This window comes from Danio rerio, chromosome 9, assembly GCF_049306965.1.
Source record: "Danio rerio strain Tuebingen ecotype United States chromosome 9, GRCz12tu, whole genome shotgun sequence".
NCBI lineage: Eukaryota > Metazoa > Chordata > Actinopteri > Cypriniformes > Danionidae > Danio > Danio rerio.
Genome location: NC_133184.1, coordinates 6,259,513 through 6,275,289, shown reverse-complemented (window position 1 = coordinate 6,275,289; position 15,777 = coordinate 6,259,513). Strand labels below are relative to the sequence as shown.

Below are 15,777 nucleotides of genomic sequence, written 5' to 3'. Positions count from 1 at the left end.
GAACTTTTTTAGCTATGTTTTTCGAGCAGGCCGATTTAAACTACAGCTTCAACATGAGCGAGGAAGACCGCTTAACTCTTCTGGACGAGGACTGGAGCGACTCGCCAATGGAGACGCTCTCACGCGCGGGCTTCATCGCGCTCTCTGTGTTCCTGGGATTCATCATGACTTTCGGCTTTTTTAATAACCTCGTAGTATTAGTGCTTTTCTGTAAGTTTAAGACGCTGAGGACGCCGGTTAACATGCTGCTTCTTAACATCAGCATCAGTGACATGTTGGTGTGTATGTTCGGGACGACCCTGAGCTTCGCGTCCAGTGTGCGGGGAAGGTGGCTGCTCGGGCGACACGGCTGCATGTGGTACGGCTTCATCAACTCCTGCTTCGGTACGTAATCAGACGTCAATAACCAAATGCTTTTAGAAAGTTTAATGGGTTTTTACACGCTGTGAGCGGTAGTCTACATCTCCAAAACTCAAACACAAATATGGTTGAGCACTGCAACCATTCACTGAATCACATGAATTACAATTTTTTTGCCCCTATTTGTGACCCATTTTTTTATTTAAAATGTAGATATACAAATCATCTAAACGCAAAATAAATAAGCTTTCCATTGTATGTTTTGGTTGGATACAATACTTGTGAAGTCCAAAAATCTGAGGGCGCAAAAAAATCGAAACATTAAGTCAAAACTGCATTTAAATCTGTCTAAATGTAGTGCTTAGTAATAAACATTACTAATAAAAAAGTTTGGATATATTTACCATAGGAAATGTACAAACTAAGGCCTACCTAGAAAGCATTTGTTTTAAAAGATGTCTAATAGATGTCTAATAGACGTCTTAACGTCACCTTGACTAAAACAAGGCTAAATTTGGGCTATCTAGTAATCAAATTAACAGAAATGAATGACTACACATATAAAGTCTGTCTATTTGACCACTAGTCTAGTTTGGGTTATGTCTATTAGATTTTCACTGACAGCCCAAGTTTAGCTTTGTTTATAAGCAATGCTGTCTACGTTTAGATGTCTATTAGACGTCAATTAAACACTTGTTTGCTGTTTATCCTCATGGAATCGGATCTTTAATAATGTTTACAGATATTCAATAATTTTGGCAAAAGAAAAATCTATATTTTGACACATTAACAATTATTTTCTGGCTATTGTCAAAATATTCTTGTTCAACAAAATACTAGTTTTGTATTCCATGGTCATATATCAAATGACAACAATCATTGAAAAATCAAATGCAAGATTTTTTTTCAGATCACTTTTATACATGGCTAGATTTTTATACAACTTCATTAAGCTATTTGACATACTATGTAATGTTTTTCTACATGAGCTTATCTTCATATTTTGGCAGTCTTGTTACAAATCACACTGTGCAACATGGATCTAATTAACCTTGCTTTGAAATGCACTGTATGATGATGATGATGATGACATCTGTTGAATTTTACGATGCTAGTAAAGAATAAAACATCAGCATGTGCTAGTGGTAAGCGGATAGAGCAGGGCAAGTCACACTTTTGTAACAGCTAGAGGGCATTTTGCACAAGCAATACCTCTAATTCCACAAGATTTCTTACCACACAAACAGTTATTTATTTTAGTTACTTATTGTATTCGGGTTTTACTGCCATGTTGAAAAAAAAAAACCAAATTGGCTTGTCAGTAAATGTACAGTAAGTTGTAGCAGGAAACGCATTGTAAGATGATTATCCCAATAACTTTCTTCTGAGGCAGCCCCAAAACATACAATGTACAATTAACCTGTTTTTTACAGTTAAATTCTTTATCTTGACTGGAAAATGTTCGTCATCTATGCAAATATTTTCATTCTGCATAAAGGCTTGCATTGACAGCGAGCTCTTTTAAATGGATGGTACACCTAAAAACAAAAATTAATTCTGTCATCGTTAACTCGCTCTTGACTTGTTTCAAACAAGTTAGATTTTTTTTTCTCTGTTGAACACAGAAGATATTTTGAAGAATGTTGGAAACCTGTAGGCGACGCAGTGGCGCAGTAGGTAGTGCTGTCGCCTCACAGCCAGAAGGTTGCTGGGTCACTGGTTCAAGCCTTGGCTCAAGTTGTCGTTTCTGTGTGGAGTTTGCATGTTCTCCTCATGTTGCATGTTTCCTCCAGGTGCTCCGGTTTCCCCCAAAGTCCAAAGACATGCGGTACAGGTGAATTGGGTAGGCTAAATTGTGTGTGTGTGTGTGTTTGTGTGTGTGTGTGTGTGTGGAGATGTTTCCCAGAGATGGATTGTGGCTGGAAGGGCATCCATTGCGTAAAAACGTGCTGGATAAGTTAATGGTTCATTCCACTGTGGCGACCCCGGATTAATAAAGGGACTAAGCCGACAAGAAAATGAATGAATGAATGAATGGACACCTGTAACCATTCACTTCCATAGACCTTTAACTGCCTGCTCTGGTTGATCATGTTTTGACTGTTTTAAATAATGACTGTTAAAGTCATTTAAAGAATAACTGTTTTTAATAATGTTGTACGCACCAAAATAATCAAACAAGCATAATCCTGTTGCACTTCTACACTTTTGTTTTTATCATTAAAAAAAGTGTGTTAAATGAGAATCTAAAATATTTTATGGCATACTTCGAAAAAAATAAATAAAGATGATTTAGTATTAAAAATGTTTTGTTTAGATTATTTGTTTTAAATAAATAAAATTTAATAATTAAATAAATTGGTCTTACACTGCATATTTTTGTTGATTTTTCATAGTATTAATTTCGGTACAAAAAAAAGTGTTAACTAGCAACATCATTAGTTAAAAAATGCAATCCTATTTTTTTTTTCTCTTCGCGGGGCAGTTAAAGGGATAGTATGTGTTTTTCCTACTGTGGATCTAAATGGTTACAGGTTTCCAACATTCTTCAAAATATCTTATTTTTTGTTAGAAAAAATCCTAATACCTATAACTGGTTTGAAACAAGTCAAGGGTGAGTAAATGATGACCGATTTCAAGCCCTTTAAGCTGTTTATGTTAAACTTTAAAGTCTTCACTGAGTAATTCAATGTATTTATAAAAAAATTCTCTTGCCTTATAACGTTAAGCAATTGCTGCTATTTGACATCATAAACGGCTAAGGGTTAGAAGGGTTAGCTGTTGGTTTATAGTTTTCCATTAAATGATTTTAAGCATTATATTTTTCAAAATATAACAAGCCACATTTAACTTATATTTTCATATTCATATGACCATTATTTTTTACTGATATGGCAAGCCAATTTTGCATGTATCCCTTTCACAGTTATTAAGCATTGTATTTTCAATAAAAATATGGCAAGCCATTTTTACATAATGTCCAAGTCCAGTTTATGACTGTCGTAGAGACATCGGGGGTGATTTATATCACTCATATTGGCAAAAAGTATTGATGTAGCATCACTAAGCTGTCAATTTTCCCCATAGCAACAAAGAACCTAGCAACTATAAAAACAGGAATATCTCTACATCAGAACATCGTAGGGGACTAGATATTGGCTTGTTTGATAACGGGGTGTTGGCTGTCGGGGACGAAAGTGAAGAGAGTTGGGTAGTCGAGGAACAAAGTGACTGAACATGGGAGGAAGGCAGGTGAGGGCGGGGATCGGTAAAATGAGGTGCCGGATCAGATTTCAGAGGTGCCGGATCCAGATCCGGTGTGTTCTGGCACAAATTAAGCTCTGCTCTAACCTGCCTAGGCAACCTAATTAACCTTGTTCAGCCTTTAAATGTAACTTTAAGCTGTATTGAAGTGTCTTGAAAAATATCTAGTCAAATATTATTTGCTGTCATCATGGCAAAGATAAAATAAATCAGTGATTAGAGATGAGTTATTAAAACTATTTTGTTCAGAATTGTGTTGAAGACATCTTCTCTTCTTTAAACAGAAATTGGGGAAAAAAATAAACAGTGGGGCTAATAATTCAAAGGGGCTAATAATTCTGATTTCAACTGTATATGAAGGTTGCCATTAAACAACAGATTTTAGGTTAGCAACTACTTAGCAACTACCTAGCAATGCCATAAACATTTTAGCAACTACTTAGCAACCGATGTTCTTCCTGCTAACTGCCATTCTCAGTCCCAGTGCAGTAATGTTAGCTTTCTCAAGCCAATATTAAAGTTTGTCAACACACTTTAGGTACTACTGTTACGATAACCAGCGATCATTCACTGGAGATCGCTGGTTTCCTCTATCCTCATTCACTTCACTTCCGCATTCCCCAGGACTACATTTTCATACATGCACTTCTCCCAATCACGCACGCCTGGTCACTCATCTTCCTGATTACATCACCAGCTGAAACCTGTTACAGAGACTGATTACACACAGTATTTAAGCAGCACACACACTCATTCACATTGCCGAGTCTTGTTTACTGTATAGTGACATTACAACGCGTTATCCCGGTCTTGTCCTCCTGTGTTTTGTTCTTAGCCCTGTTTATCCTAGTTATCCGTTTTAGCCGCCTGCCTTTCGACCCATTGCCTGTTTATTGACTTCGACTCTGGATTTGCCCGCACATACCTGTTCATACCTGTTTTGACCATTGCTTGCCTGACAAAGAATAAACCTGCATATTGGATCCTACCTTCTGTTGTGAGTGTCACTCCCCGGCGTTACAGAAGACTCGGCCACAACATGGATCCAGCGGGTATTGCAATCATGCGTCTGCGTCAGGAAGCACGGTCCATAGAAGAGTATGTGGAGGATTTCATCAATCTGGCACATTTGACAACATTGAGTGAGTTATGTCTCATGATCTTTTTTCATGGAGGACTGTCTGAGCCATTGTACTCGACAATGAGATTGCACGAACCCAATGAGACATTAGAACATTATATTGATTTGGCCTTAAGAATGTCTGGGTCCCCCTTCACTGTAGGAGAGGTGGAGGACACCCCTAAATCTTTTTTGGGGGGGGGCAAAGGACAGCAAGACCCGCCAGCTGCGGGGCTTGCAATCCCCTCTACTGACAATATTATGCTTGCATCTCCAGTACTCCTGTCCCCTGTTCACCTGCCTAGACCTCAGCCAGCTCACAAGATGGCTGTCTCCAGTTCCCCATGTCACAAGATGGCTGCCTCCAGTCTGCCATTTCACAAAATGGCCGCCAACAGTCCAGCTCACAAGATGGCCGACTCCAGTCCTCCAGCTCACAAGATGGCCGACTCCAGTCCTCCAGCTCACAAGATGGCCGACTCCAGTCCTCCAGCTCACAAGATGGCCGACTCCAGTCCTCCAGCTCACAAGATGGCCAACTCCAGTCCTCCAGCTCACAAGATGGCCGACTCCAGTCCTCCAGCTCACAAGATGGCCGACTCCAGTCCTCCAGCTCACAAGATGGCCGACTCCAGTCCTCCAGCTCACAAGATGGCCGACTCCAGTCCTCCAACTCACAAGATGGCCGATTCCAGTCCTCCAGCTCACAAGATGGCCGACTCCAGTCCTCCAGCTCACAAAGTGGTCACAACCAGCCCTCCAACTCAGAATGTGGTAAGAGTTAATCTAGCACAAGCTCAGAAGATGGTTTCCTGTTCCTTGTCTGTTCCTGCCATAGTTCCTGTTCTAGTTCCTGAAATACCATCACCTGAGCCACCAGAATGGCCACCACCACTTGAGTTACAAGAGCTGTTGCCACCACCAGAGCTGTTACTGCCAGAGCTGCCACCGCCACCTCCAGAGCTGCCACCGCCACCTCAAGAGCTGCCACCGCCACCTCCAGAGCTGCCAGACCCTCCAGAGCTGCCAGACCCTCCAGAGCTGCCAGACCCTCCAGAGCTGCCAGACCCTCCAGAGCTGCCAGACCCTCCAGAGCTGCCAGACCCTCCAGAGCTGCCAGACCCTCCAGAGCTGCCAGACCCGCCAGAGCTGCCAGACCCGCCAGAGCTGCCAGACCCGCCAGAGCTGCCAGACCCGCCAGAGCTGCCAGACCCGCCAGAGCTGCCAGACCCGCCAGAGCTGCCAGACCCGCCAGAGCTGCCAGACCCGCCAGAGCTGCCAGAGCTGCCAGACCCGCCAGAGCTGCCAGACCCGCCAGAGCTGCCAGACCTGCCAGAGCTGCCAGACCCGCCAGAGCTGCCAGACCCGCCAGAGCTGCCAGACCCGCCAGAGCTGCCAGACCCGCCAGCGCTGCCAGATCCTCTAGAGCTGCCAGATCCTCTAGAGCTGCCAGAGTCTACGCCGCAGCCAGAGTCTACGCCGGAGCCAGAGTCTACACCACAGCCAGCGCCACAGCTGGACACGCAGCCAGAGTCGACGCCGCAGCCAGAGTCGACGCTGTTTCCTGAGCTTCCTGAATGGCCGCCGCCTCCTGAGCTTCCTGAATGGCCGCCGCCTCCTGAGCTTCCTGAATGGCCGCCGCCTCCTGAGCTCGCTGAATGGCCGCCGCCTCCTGAGCTCGCTGAATGGCCGCCGCCTCCTGAGCTCGCTGAATGGCCGCCGCCTCCTGAGCTCCCTGAATGGCCGCCGCCGCCTGAGCTCACTGAATGGCCGCCGCCGCCTGAGCTCACTGAATGGCCGCCGCCGCCTGAGCTCCCTGAATGGCCGCCGCCTGAGCTTCCTGAATGGCCGCCGCCGCCTGAGCTTCCTGAATGGCCGCCGCCGCCTGAGCTTCCTGAATGGCCGCCGCCGCCTGAGCTTCCTGAATGGCCGCCGCCGCCTGAGCTTCCTGAATGGCCGCCGCCTCCTGAGCTTCCTGAACGGCCGCCGCCTCCTGAGCTTCCTGAACGGCCGCCGCCTCCTGAGCTTCCTGAACGGCCGCCGCCTCCTGAGCTTCCTGAACGGCCGCCGCCTCCTGAGCTTCCTGAACGGCCGCCGCCTCCTGAACTCCCTGAATGGCCGCCGCCGCCTGAACGGCCGCCGCCGCCTGAACTCCCTGAACGGCCGCCGCCGCCTGAACTCCCTGAACGCCCGCCGCCGCCTGAACTCCCTGAACGCCCGCCGCCGCCTGAACTCCCTGAACGGCCGCCGCCGCCTGAACTCCCTGAACGGCCGCCGCCGCCTGAACTCCCTGAACGGCCGCCGCCGCCTGAACTCCCTGAACGGCCGCCGCCGCCTGAACTCCCTGAACGGCCACTGCCTCCTAAGCTTCCTCAATGGTCGCAGCCTCATGATCCAGGGCCACTGCAGTTCCACGCTCCAGGCCCTCCGCAGCTCCACGCTCCAGGCCCTCCGCAGCTCCACGCTCCAGGCCCTCCGCAGCTCCACGCTCCAGGCCCTCCGCAGCTCCACGCTCCAGGCCCTCCGCAGCTCCACGCTCCAGGCCCTCCGCAGCTCCACGCTCCAGGCCCTCCGCAGCTCCACGCTCCAGGCCCTCCGCAGCTCCACGCTCCAGGCCCTCCGCAGCTCCACGCTCCAGGCCCTCCGCAGCTCCACGCTCCAGACCCTCCGCAGCTCCACGCTCCAGGCCCTCCGCAGCTCCACGCTCCAGGCCCTCCGCAGCTCCACGCCCCAGGCCTTCCGCAGCTCCATGCTCCAGTACTGCCCCCGCTGCATGGTCCTGGCCCTCCATCCCTCCCCCTGTTCCGCCTCCGCTCCACCTCCCGCCTGAACTGTATTTGGAGCGTCTGGAAGCCGCTCTTTAGAGGGGGGGCTATGTTACGATAACCAGCGATCATTCACTGGAGATCGCTGGTTTCCTCTATCCTCATTCACTTCACTTCCGCATTCCCCAGGACTACATTTTCATACATGCACTTCTCCCAATCACGCACGCCTGGTCACTCATCTTCCTGATTACATCACCAGCTGAAACCTGTTACAGAGACTGATTACACACAGTATTTAAGCAGCACACACACTCATTCACATTGCCGAGTCTTGTTTACTGTATAGTGACATTACAACGCGTTATCCCGGTCTTGTCCTCCTGTGTTTTGTTCTTAGCCCTGTTTATCCTAGTTATCCGTTTTAGCCGCCTGCCTTTCGACCCATTGCCTGTTTATTGACTTCGACTCTGGATTTGCCCGCACATACCTGTTCATACCTGTTTTGACCATTGCTTGCCTGACAAAGAATAAACCTGCATATTGGATCCTACCTTCTGTTGTGAGTGTCACTCCCCGGCGTTACAACTACTCAAAATCATCATAAGTCATCATATTATGCTTATATTAAATTTTAAATGTCTGAAATATTTTGACCAAGAAATCCTAAAAAACAATAAAACAATAAATAAATAGATTTTGCATCATTCTTAAATATGTCATCAAATCTACTGTTCTGAATATGGCTAACCTTTTTTGGTATATAAACTAATGTTACACTGACATTTGTGGCAATCTCAGCAAATCACCATGTTTGAAAATCCACATACTGCGTGTGTATACAGTATATGATTGGACATGATGTGGAAAGACAATAAATAAAGAAAAAAAGAAGAATAAATAAATAGTCCATCCACATTAGTGATGTTTTGCCCATAAATATGTTGAGCTGCTTTTATACAGCAATAACACACACAGCGGATTTTACTTGTACACTGAGTCTTGTAGCATACCTGATGCACATATGCAAAACACTTGAAATTTGTCCTTGAGATTCTTTGAAGAAGATGAAACAGCTAAAACACACCAAAGAACTTCTCCAGTGGGATTTCTGACCATTCTGCATTCAAAGCCCAAACAAAATAGCATGGGGATAGCAACACAAAGCTCAAAAGGCCTAATTTGGAACATGTGAACTAATAAAACATGTAGTTTAAATGCAGTGTAGGCTGAATGCAAATGAATCCGTTCGTGTTTTCATTAGTCTTTATTGGTAATGTACTGGGGATTATCAGTCAAGAAGGATGTTGGCCAAATCATGTCAGGGAACCCTCAAGGGAAAAACCTGACTGGAATTAAACACAAATACAGTATGCAAAATGCCATTTCCCAGAAACCATATAACTTCCATTATTAAATCTGTTTCTAGTTGCAATGCCCTTAATGCTGTTAAAGCAAAAGACAAACCGATGCTTCTTCCTCAGGCCAGAGATCATGTACAGAATCTACAGAAAATCATTGATATTTGAGATTTGTTGTTGTTTAGTTATAGTCAGATGTACATGGGCTAGATTGTCATGTGGTTGAAAGTATGTGTAAAACACTGTATGGAGTAAAGGCAGTTCATAACTGTAACTTATAAATGGGACTATAAAATTAAGAAATAATCGGGCCTGAATTGGAGAGAGAAAGGCAGCCCTACTGAAAAAAAACAGCTTAAACCAGCCTAGGCTGGTTAGCTGGTGTTAACTGGTCAACCAGCCAGGTCTAAGAGAGGTTTTGGCCTCTTCCACGCTGGTTTCCAGCCATTTCCAACCTCTTAGCTGGTCAGGCTGGAAAAGGACCAGCTAAAACCAGCTTGACCAGCCTGGTTTAAGCTGGACATAGCTGGTTTTGGCTGGGCTCCCAGCCTAGGCTGGTCAAACTGGTTTTAGCTGGTCATCTCCCAGTCTGACCAGCTAAGACCAGGCTGGAAACCAGCCTGGAAGTGGCCAAACCAGTCTAAAATAAGCCTGATTGACCAGCTAAAACCAGCTAACCAGCCTAGGCTAGTTTAAGCTGTTTTTTTTTTCTGTAGGGAGTCAAGCACTTCCTTTGTTAATGTGCTCTGCAATAGGCCTGCAAATGATTTATTTTCAGCATCAATATCGATATGTGATTATTCGCAATAGGCCTATCGCAGGGTATGCAATGTTCAGTTTGTATCATAATTTATTATTTGCACGTGTTTTTGATGCCTGTGATTGTATAATGATTTTAAAAACATTCAGGTATAAGACATACCTGTACTATTTGTAGCCTTAACTATGATCAATTTTATTGAACTGTTTTTAATTTCGATCCTTCAGCTACTGTACTTGAATACTGTTAGACTCCGGAAACAATAACAAAAATTATTTATACTTTTCCTGATTGTATTTATAGATTGTTATGCATGAAAATACTCACAACACATGCTAATACAGAAATGCACTACAAATAGCACAGACCACAACGGAAACGTTTTGAGAGACCCCAAAAAGTTTATAGATTGTTTATTAGATTTGATAGAGATGCAAATGGTAAACCTTAATTCTTTAATCTCTGACTAAACATGTGCATGAAAGTATTCACAACATGTAAAAACAGAAACGCACTACAGGTAGCATAGGCAACAACAAAAATGTGTTAGGGGACCCCAAAAATGTTATAGATTATTTATTAGTTTATATGGAGATGCACTACCACTGCAGAATTATCCTAATAGATCTATCATTATAAATTATTTCCAATTACAGATATTAAGTCATGAAATTGTATTCATAATTGATATATATATATATATATATATATATATATATATATATATATATATATATATATATATATATATATATATATATATATATATATAAACCCTGTGTTCGTGTGGGTTTCCTCCGTGCGCTTTGGTTTCCCCCACAAGTCCAAAGACATGTGGTATAGGTGAATTGGGTAGGCTAAATTGTGTGTGAATGAGTGTGTATGGGTGTTTCCCAGTGATGAGTTGCAGCTGAAAGGGCTTCCGCTGCGTAAAACATTTGCTGAATTAGTTGGCGGTTCATTCCGCTGTGGCGACGCCGGGTCAATAAAGGGACTAAGCCGAAAAGAAAACGAATGAATGAATGCGATAATTTTTATTTTGCAATATATTCAATGTTTGATTTTTCAAGTATCATGAAGCCCACTCTGTATACTTTAAATATCTCACGCTAAGGAGTTTTCACACATGGAATTGTTAACCCCGGGTCTTCCTAAACCAAGTAATTGGAATCCTGGGTTATATCACTTTTCACACTATTCATAATATAAGGTTAACAAATAATCTTGGGAATCCATTAACAAACATTTCACACTGTACATTTCTAAAACCAGGGTTAAAATTCTTATCTGCATATTCGGGGTGTCACTGTCACTGATTGGACAAAGAGCAGGCTACTTTTTTACACTGGATTTTTGCTTCTTGTCAGTTATAAATCAAAAGTCTGTTTTAGCCCCCTCTAAGAAGCAAGAAAACAAAGAAGAAATTACAAATTAATAACAAAAAATGAGCCTAGTATTAGGACTGACTAAAGATTTTCCTAGTTGACTTTCGTGGAATAATCACCTGTTTATTCTCAGCAGTCATAAAACATCAACATGACTTCAGATTGACGTTGTACCCTAACATCATGAGATGTTGCATTGTGTTGCAAAATTGGGTGATGTCAGAACCCAACATCAGATTGACATTAATGTCCAACATTCAACCTGAAATCAACCAAATATCAACATCTAAATTGTTGCAGCTTGATGTTGTGTGGATGTTACCACTATAACGTCTATCAGACTAATAAATGTCAGTGTTTGATGTCATTATGATGTTCGTTTAAGATGTTGGCTTAATGTTTTGGTGACTTTCCAACACAACCTAAAATGAACCAAATAGCAACGACATTTTACATCATTATTGGACCCTTAAAATAACGTTGTCCTTAAATGCTGGCCAGAAATTGAATTTTGGTCACCTGACGTCACGACCTAAATCTTACCTAATATTAACGTCTTATGATGTGACGTGACTGATCGGTTACATTAATTTATCTACTTAAGTAAATACAGGGAAAATGTTTTTTTAAAGGATGTCAGCAAATACCATTTGTATTGTTTTATGGTGCATAGAAATACTAAAACATATTACTAAGAGTTCAAAATAGACATTAAGAACTTATACACAAATAAAATGACACTGACAAATTATGTGATTATGAATGTCTTTGAAAAACGACATGAAGCTTTTCTAAATATTCGTGATTAATTAATAAAAAAAATTGCATAACATTCACTCAAAAAAAAAAAACAACAACAACTTTTGAACTTGCTAACAATAAAACACACCATATAGTTAAAAAAACACTAAAGAAACAAATGAACACATCACATAGTGCATTGGTAGCAGTAGGCCTATGAGAATAATCACATGAAAATGAAAATAATAGTCAAATTAGTCAACAAAATAGTCAAATATATAAATAATTTAAATGAAACATAACAAATATACAGCAAACTGAAAAGGCTTAAGAGAAATTCTGTTGAAAACTGCAAACACAATCAGTCCAAAGGAAGAATATGTGAACGAAAGTAAAATGCAAGCAGTTCTCAAATTAAATGTTGCATAAATAAATAAATAAATAAATATAGTCAAACTAAAGCACTTGTTTTTAATTATAACTGACACTAAGCATGATCCTTCACATGAATTATTGAATGGAAAATAGGTTTTAGTTTTAATAGAAATTTAAATAAATTGTACATTGAGGTATCAATATGGACCTTTTAGGTACAAATTTGTACCATTTCAAAAGGAACCACTCCAGTGACAGCTTGCGTATTCACTTATTTTATACATCACCTTATTTTATAAGCTTTAGTTTTGTCGACCTGCAAAACCCGCTGCGTGCCGATTCCTCTGCACAAAAGGCTTTTACTCCGGTTTCACAGTGCTTGAGCGGCACAAACAGTATTTTATTGGCGTGCATGTAAACAACCGGGATTCACACAGAAGCGCGTGAATAACAAATGCGTGCAAAAGATGCCAAATGTAAATGGCTCATAACGTCTTTATTCTGGGATTGCCACTCAAAATTAATACACTTGCTTAAAGTAAATCTTATCTCAATGCTCAAACTTTTTTTTTGCACCTTCTCCCCATGCCGCCCCCAGCAAGACCCCACCCTGGGCGATCGCCCATATTGCCCATGCCTAAATCCGCCACTGGCACAGTGTGACTTACTTACTTGATGCACAGTGTGAAAAGCCAGATTGTAGCTGTTTGTATGCGCTGCAAAGCATTGTAAAGATAATATTTGCATGCTAGCTAGCAATAGAGGTAAAAGAGCAGGACCTGCTGTTTGATAAAAACACTGCAATAGATGATTTGTTTTTATGAGAAAAATAACCCCAAGATAACTGGTGCAGCCTTCAGTGCACAGCATGCATTCAAGTGTGGGTTAATAAAGAGGAAAGATCTTGATGCAGAGAACTTTGAATGTCTAAAGAGTGGAAAAGAAGCGTGCGCCAACGACACAAACATGACCTCTTACTTGTTTTTTTTAGCAGCCTTTCCATACCTGTCTTTTCAGATCAGTCACCCAGCAGTATGAAAGCCATTTACAAATATTTAACGGAGCCAGGGCATGGATATTTGGCTTTTGTGATGTGCTTTTGCATTTTCTAGCTTTAGGTGCTTGTTTGTTCATGTTTTGTCGTGTAGAGGCTATGGCAATAGTTCAAACGGCAGGATGCTGTGCTTTGCCACACAGTGGTTCATGCCTTATCTGTAGATTCAGGCTGTTTCTGCAGCTTTGACTATGCCAGAGATTGCACTTTGAGGAACAGATTCTCATTTGAAATGTAGGCGACAAGCGCAACATGTTGCATTAATATTAATGTATTGAAAATGGGAATGTTTTATTTGTTTGTGATAAGTTTTAAAAGATTTGGTTTATTATTTCGAAGTTGCAGTAATGTAGCATGAATGTAGAAGGCCATTTTAACACACTTGAGCTGTACTGAGGCAGGTGGAAAATACAAATAAGACACCAAAGCTTTTCTTTTTCGGGTTTTTGCTTTTATTGCTGTTCTGATTTAAACTTGGCATTTGTTCTATCTGTAAATAAGTCACTTCTCATATGAAGCGCAGAGGAATATTGCTGTCTATTATTTCCATTTTACAGTGGGTGGTGGGTCTGTGTAATATTTAAGAAAAATGCAGTATAATGTTCTAAATCAGTATTTCCCAACCCTGTTTCTGAAGGCACACCAACAGTACACATTTTTAACCTATTCCTAATTAAACACACCTGAGTCAACTCATCAGAACAATAGAAGAGTCTCCAAAACTTGAAGTTAATGGGTCAGATAAGGGAGACATCGAAAAGTAGTACTGTTTGTGTGCCTCTAGTAACAGGGTTGGGAAAAATTGTTCTTAATAAAGTTCTTTTCGATACGTCATATGTTGTTTTAGAACATGATATAACCAACATATTTCACATTATTTCAGGGAAAATAAAGTAATTTGCAATGTTTTACTGTTGCAAATATCAAATCAGACCTTTTAACAATGTAAATAAACACTATGTAAGAATTAGGGGTCTGTTCTTTGTACATGGATTACTCAGTTAGCTGGTTTTGGATATTGACGATTTGACATGATCCAGGATCGTTTCGTTCTTCAAAACTCATCTAAGAGTTGTTGTCATAGCAACAGTTCTGGTAGCTCAAACCTGGTCGGGAGCAGGCTCATTCATATAAAGATTAGATCGGGTCATTTCAAGCAAAGATAATACTGAAAGTAAGAACCAAATGCTGATGCTTTCTTACAGTAGTTATACACACTTGGCAAAATAGTAAATATCAATTTTTTTTGTATATATATATATATATATATATATATATATATATATATATATTTCTGTTTAATGGAGAGATTTTTTTCAACACATTTCTAAAAATAATAGTTTTAATTACTCATTTATAATAACTGATTTATTTTACCTTTACCATGATGACTGTAAATAACATTTTACTACATATTTTTCAAGACACTTCTATACAGCTTAAAGTGACATTTAAAGGCTTAACTAGGTTAATTAGGTTAACTAGGCAGGTTAGGGTAATTAGGCAAGTTATTGTATAACAATGGTTTGTTCTGTAGATTATTGAGAAAAAAAATAGCTTAAAGGGGCTAATAATTTTGTCCCTGAAGTGGTGTTTAAAAAATGTAAAACTGCTTTTATTCTAGCCGAAATAAAACAAATAAGACTTTCTCCAGAAGAAAAAATATTATCAGACATACTGTGAACATTTCCTTGCTCTGTTAACATCATTTGGAAAATATTTAAAAAAGAAGAAAAAAATGTGAAGGGGGTACTAATTCTGACTTCAACTGTATATATTCATCAGCACCCGTACAGCCTTTTTATCTTTTGTGTATTACCCCGCTCACATACAGCCAGCAAAAAGCAGACACTACAGATCTAAAGTTTAAAAGATGCCTGCTCAGCTGTTTAACTGTCAGCTTATGATTTGAATCCGGAAGAAAGTAGTTCCCCATACAAAAGGGCTTTTGAGACTCCATGTTTGATTTTGTTTTTATATACACAATTATGCCGTAAAGTAATATATATATATATATATATATATTAATAAAACGTATGCAATCTGCATTCCGAAGTACAAAGACTGCCATCTGGTGGTTCAAAGAGATCATTAATTGATATGAACATTTTAGTTACAAATGCATACATGCACATTATTTAACTTTTTTTTTTTAAAGGATAATTTATGCAGTCATGCATGTGTTTTGACTGCTAATATACTGCTGATTTGATGCTTCGCAAAAGTTGCAGACACCTTTACCAATATAAAAATGCTTTTTGATGCAAATTTAATTTATAATGTTGTTACTAACGCCAATTTAAAAAAATAATCATAAAAAAATTGAGTAGGCATCTCTAAATGTAGAACTAAATGCATTGATATACATTGAAATACATGATGAATACTCTTGACACATGAAAGTGTAACGCCTGCAGTTCACAACAAATGTGGAAAGTTCTTGCGTGTCATATTAACAAACCGTTTGCTGCTAATTTGATGTCATTTTGCTCACATGGATAATTGAATATTAATCAGATGATGTCATTACGCTGCTGTGCCGTCAGCCAATCGTTGCATTGCTGATCATGATTTCGGGAATCGATAGATCTG

The 15,777-nt window shown here is 41.0% G+C and overlaps 1 protein-coding gene across 2 annotated transcripts in view; it reads left to right on the top strand.

The window, feature by feature from the left end:
- tmtops2b (teleost multiple tissue opsin 2b) overlaps positions 1-15,777 on the top strand; it is a 129,241-nt gene that overhangs the window by 45,864 nt on the left and 67,600 nt on the right. Inside the window, 1 exon segment of one of the 2 annotated variants that reach the window (NM_001282373.1) lies at positions 54-384. The exons of the other annotated variant lie outside the window; for it this stretch is intronic. Within the exon segment in view, the coding sequence (NP_001269302.1) occupies positions 54-384 (331 nt within the window). 2 annotated transcript variants of the gene reach the window in all.